At 29.2% G+C, this 4,443-nt stretch overlaps 1 protein-coding gene across 1 annotated transcript in view; it reads right to left on the bottom strand.

Annotated features, from left to right (window-relative positions):
* Window positions 1-4,443, bottom strand: part of LOC106458974 (protein unc-93 homolog A-like) — a 12,982-nt gene that overhangs the window by 2,557 nt on the left and 5,982 nt on the right. The window contains exon 2 of the mRNA XM_013918540.2: window positions 195-462. Coding sequence (XP_013773994.1) covers window positions 195-462 — 268 coding nt within the window. The remainder of the gene's footprint in view (window positions 1-194; window positions 463-4,443) is intronic.

The following is a 4,443-nucleotide window of genomic DNA, read 5'->3' as shown; positions in this document are numbered from 1 at the left end:
TACCAGTTTAACGTTGAATATTATTTATGATTTTAATAAATTTTATATCCTTTTCTACACGTATCAGTTTATAATAAGATTATTGAAAATAAACATAGGAAAGAAATATAATATTTGACATCTTTGTTTAAACGATAAAAAATTATCTCCAATTTTTCTTTATTTAAACACGAGTTTTAAGTTTTGAATCTTACCATTAATTTGAGTCTGCCAGATTGCATCACCCAAGCCCCAAACACCAGCTAACACTAACAAAACGACGGTTTGATCAGGATTAGGTTGCCAGTAGAGAAGAGTGATGGTAACACCTAAGTTAGCCAAAGTGCCCGTGATGAAAATCGGAAGTCGGGTGAATATTTTTACTAAAGGCCCCGAGAGCAAAGAGAAAACAGCATTTACAACACCGAAACAGATGAGGACAAAACCAATTCTGTGAATACCCCAAGAACATGCAATGTAAGCCTAGAATGAGAAAAAAACATTTATCAGAACAATAATGATATATAGTATGACAGGTAAGAATCTTATTTCACTTACAACTTACACATTATATTTTCGTTTTACATTTCTCACTTTAGCATATATAAAATTGTAAAAAATAATTTTTTTATCCGTCATATAGGTAAGAAATTGAATATTTTATATATTTTGTATTTTTGCTTCTCATGCATTATGACTTTTCGAAAACCAATTTCATATAAAATTTATATGTTACATCTCATAATAAATACAATACAAAAATTACTCGTATATTTTAACCTATTAGAAAATATATAGATGCTTTCAGAACATAAAAGGTTAGTAAATATTAGTGATTTAATTCAAAGTAACGTTAAAACAGACTGTTAGAGGAAGATGGTCGAATAAAGTGCAATGAATTTTAAAATTAAATATATGCACGTAGTAATGATTTTTAGAATAATAAATTACAATATAATACTTCTTCATTAACCCAATTTTAAAAGATAATTAATTAAATCCTGAAAAATTAGTAATATATTGCAGTTTTTATAAGCTTTTGTTTACAATTCGAATGATTAATTGTAATTGTACTTTTTGTGTATATTATCGTACTTTGCTGATAATGGAATGCGTATATTCCGAAACGTCCAATAAATATGTTGTTATTCGTCACTTTAGCTAATGTTGTCAAAACTAAAGTGATACTACAATGTTTATGCTTACATAAAACGTTATCGTATCGCTTTGGTTGGTGCTTATATACAAAATTAATTATTAATAAAAATAGAACACAACTATAATGGACTGCAACACTTAGCACAAAAAGAAAAAAATGACAACTTATGATTTCAAGATATGAATTAATATAACAATATTCAATATCATGCCTGTTGTCCTCCAGTAGATCAGAGGTAAGTTTACGTACTTACAACGCTAAAGTCCGGGATTCGACTCCTTAGTGGACAGAAGGCAAATAGCCTATTGTGTAGCTTTACGATAAAACATAGAAACAAACAAACCACGCCTCCTATTTTATCAAAATAACGATGTTAGTATATACATCCAACGTTACATTGGATTGTAACACATCACTGAATGTTTTGTCTTGATTGAAAGATGGTGTTTTTATACGTTGTGTTTCAATGACAACAGAATAACAAATATTTCTTTGAATTGTAATGAGTTGTTAGAGAAAACTGTTGCTAGCGGAATGTTTTGATTCTATTAATAACTTCTGATAAAAAATAAACCAACAGTTTGGAACGGAATTAAAACGTAACTTAGATTGATAAAGCTTATTCTATACACTAAACTGATTTCAAGAAGTACATAGTGCCATAAATCAACACATATTAAATGCAATAGTGAATAGAATGCCTGGATTCATCACTTAGACAGTCTCGCTACAACAGTTATTTATAGCCATAAACCCAATAATACTCATGAAGTTCAACCAGTTGGGGAGAATTTGATTAGTACTAAATTCCTACTAAGCTAATCATGCGAAATGATCTTCATAAGTAAAAACACGTATATAAATATATATATATATATATATATATATAAGATAATAACTCATATTCGAACTTATTTTCAACAACTGTAACAAATGATCCTAAAGAAACTAAATTAAAAAAAATATGGAGTATATCATTGCATGCAAAAACACTAAAACAGTTGTTTTCTCCCATGTTAGAACTTATATTTACATTTCTACTTTAAAAAGCTTGTTTTTTTAATTAAAGTCTCGGGTATCGATTTTAGCTTAGTCTAACTGCATGTAAATGGTAAACAAATTAGGCTAAAATCACCTTTATTATATTTTAGTCCTGACAGTTAACAACAGGCCTGAAATAATAGTTAGATGAGCTCAATTCCTTGCAGGTTTAATACATATACGAATACAATTTTTAAATAACATGCATATAAAATCTTCACCATCAACTGATGAAAGTATTGTTATTTTCTCATAATGCTTATCAACTGAAAGTTCCCCTAACACTAATTAAACACTATATTATAATTTTAGAAAGTTAATTTTTTATTTCTTATTTTTGGCAAATAAAAAAACTTTAAAAACGAATCACCGGTAATTTTTAATGGCCAAGCAAAAATACTTTTTTGGTCACACCTTTTTTTTTCATAATTATGATAACATTCATGAAGGACTGAAAGACGATAACCTGTTAGTATATTGTGAGATACTTTAGAAGGCAAACAATAGTCACAAAACTCTTTTGCAATTTTTTGTTAGCACATGAAACCTCAGAAAAGCCTGAGCGATACTCAGATTCTTTTGAAAAAAAGTGAATATAATCTGTATGTACAGGATTATCAGTAATTGCATTCTTGATAAATAAATTTTATCGCTTTTATAGTAAGCATACATATCCAGTTTTGAATTTTTTGTGGTCGTAGCACCTTATTCAGAAAATAACGCTGAACAAGCCATTCAAGATGGTTGAAACTCAAAAAATCCAAAGCTTGAAGTTAAAAAGAGAGTTAGAGAACAATTTAACCTAAAATTTCTATTTTATCACAAATTAGTTTTTCAGTAAAAAAAAAGTTATAATTGAATACAATAAACGACAAAATTAAACGTTATTAAAACATTATAAATGTTTTGATATATCTAACGGTCTGAATATTTAAATTTTAAACTATTTTCTCTCTTTATATGTATATATTAGGTCGTGTTTCTGTTAAAACAGGATAACGAGTTTGTTTGCACTTAAGGCACCCATTATATTATTTTTGTGCAAATAAATATTTAACGGAATTGAAACACATTACTGAAAAAAAGTCATAGATATGTACATAGTATGAAATACAAATATAAAAGAGCGTCAAGCAGACAAGACAAATACAACCATAGATAATAAATGGCTCCACGTGAGAAAGAACAACATGTAAATATAAACTATACCTAGGACAAACCGACTGTGACATGTATTTGTGAAACTGCTTACTGACGTTTCGAGATAACTCACCCTTCTCAAGGTTTTGACACACACATACAAGCAACACAGTACATTTAAATTGTTTTCTAACTAGTATACCCAGTGATATAGTCTTCCCAAATGTATATATATATGTATATATAATAGCCAGTTATCTGTCTGTCACACTCTGTATGTCCTAAGCGATTAATTGTAGAACATATATATATATATATTCAAATGCTTCTTTTCAAGAATACGTTACAGGAAAATTATTTATTGTTTACGATTCCTAAAACTTCATATCAATATTAACATCGATCTGTCATCGCCATTGAATTGTTTCAACGCACATCTGCTAGTACTTAATATTATCTTCACTTTTCCATGTCCCTCACCCACCTCATAAAAGATATTGATGTTTTAATTTTTACAGAGTTTCTCTTTTGTTTGTCTTAAGTTTAAGGCAAGATTGTAGATTCCGATAAATTATTTACATAGTTAAATTACATAGAGCCTGATTATAAATAAGTTGTACTGTAACCGAAAATCTGTTGGATTGAAGCTTTATGGAGCTACATTTTTAAACTTAGTTAGACATGTCAGGCTACAGATGAATTCAAACATATCATTCATAAATTAGTAATGTTGATCCTTATCTACTATATAAAGACTAAAAGCCGTCTGTCTGTCCGTCTGTCACGCAGATATCTCAGTCGTTGCGTACCGATCGACACGCATCTTGCACAAAACGACGGCGCTTTCTATCTACATAAGCAAGTTTTTTGTTTTTTTAAATTCTTCCAACTATATATATACACTGAGTGGTCACAAGTAAATAGACACATAATGTTTCGTCATTTAACGAATTTATGCTAACTAATTTGTGTTTACAGAGCACTATATAAATGTAATTGGTCCGCACACTAATTATCTTGTGCTACAACATGACTAGAACTCAAGGTTTTCTCGAATTGTCAGATTTTATTAGAGGAAAGATAGTTGGTCAAGCAGATGGTGGAATAAGTCGGCGGCAAATTTT

The sequence above is a fragment of the Limulus polyphemus genome, unplaced genomic scaffold, assembly GCF_000517525.1.
Source record: "Limulus polyphemus unplaced genomic scaffold, Limulus_polyphemus-2.1.2 Scaffold540, whole genome shotgun sequence".
Lineage (NCBI taxonomy): Eukaryota > Metazoa > Arthropoda > Merostomata > Xiphosura > Limulidae > Limulus > Limulus polyphemus.
Note: the sequence above shows the minus strand (reverse complement) of the source record. Positions and strands in the feature narration are given on the sequence as shown.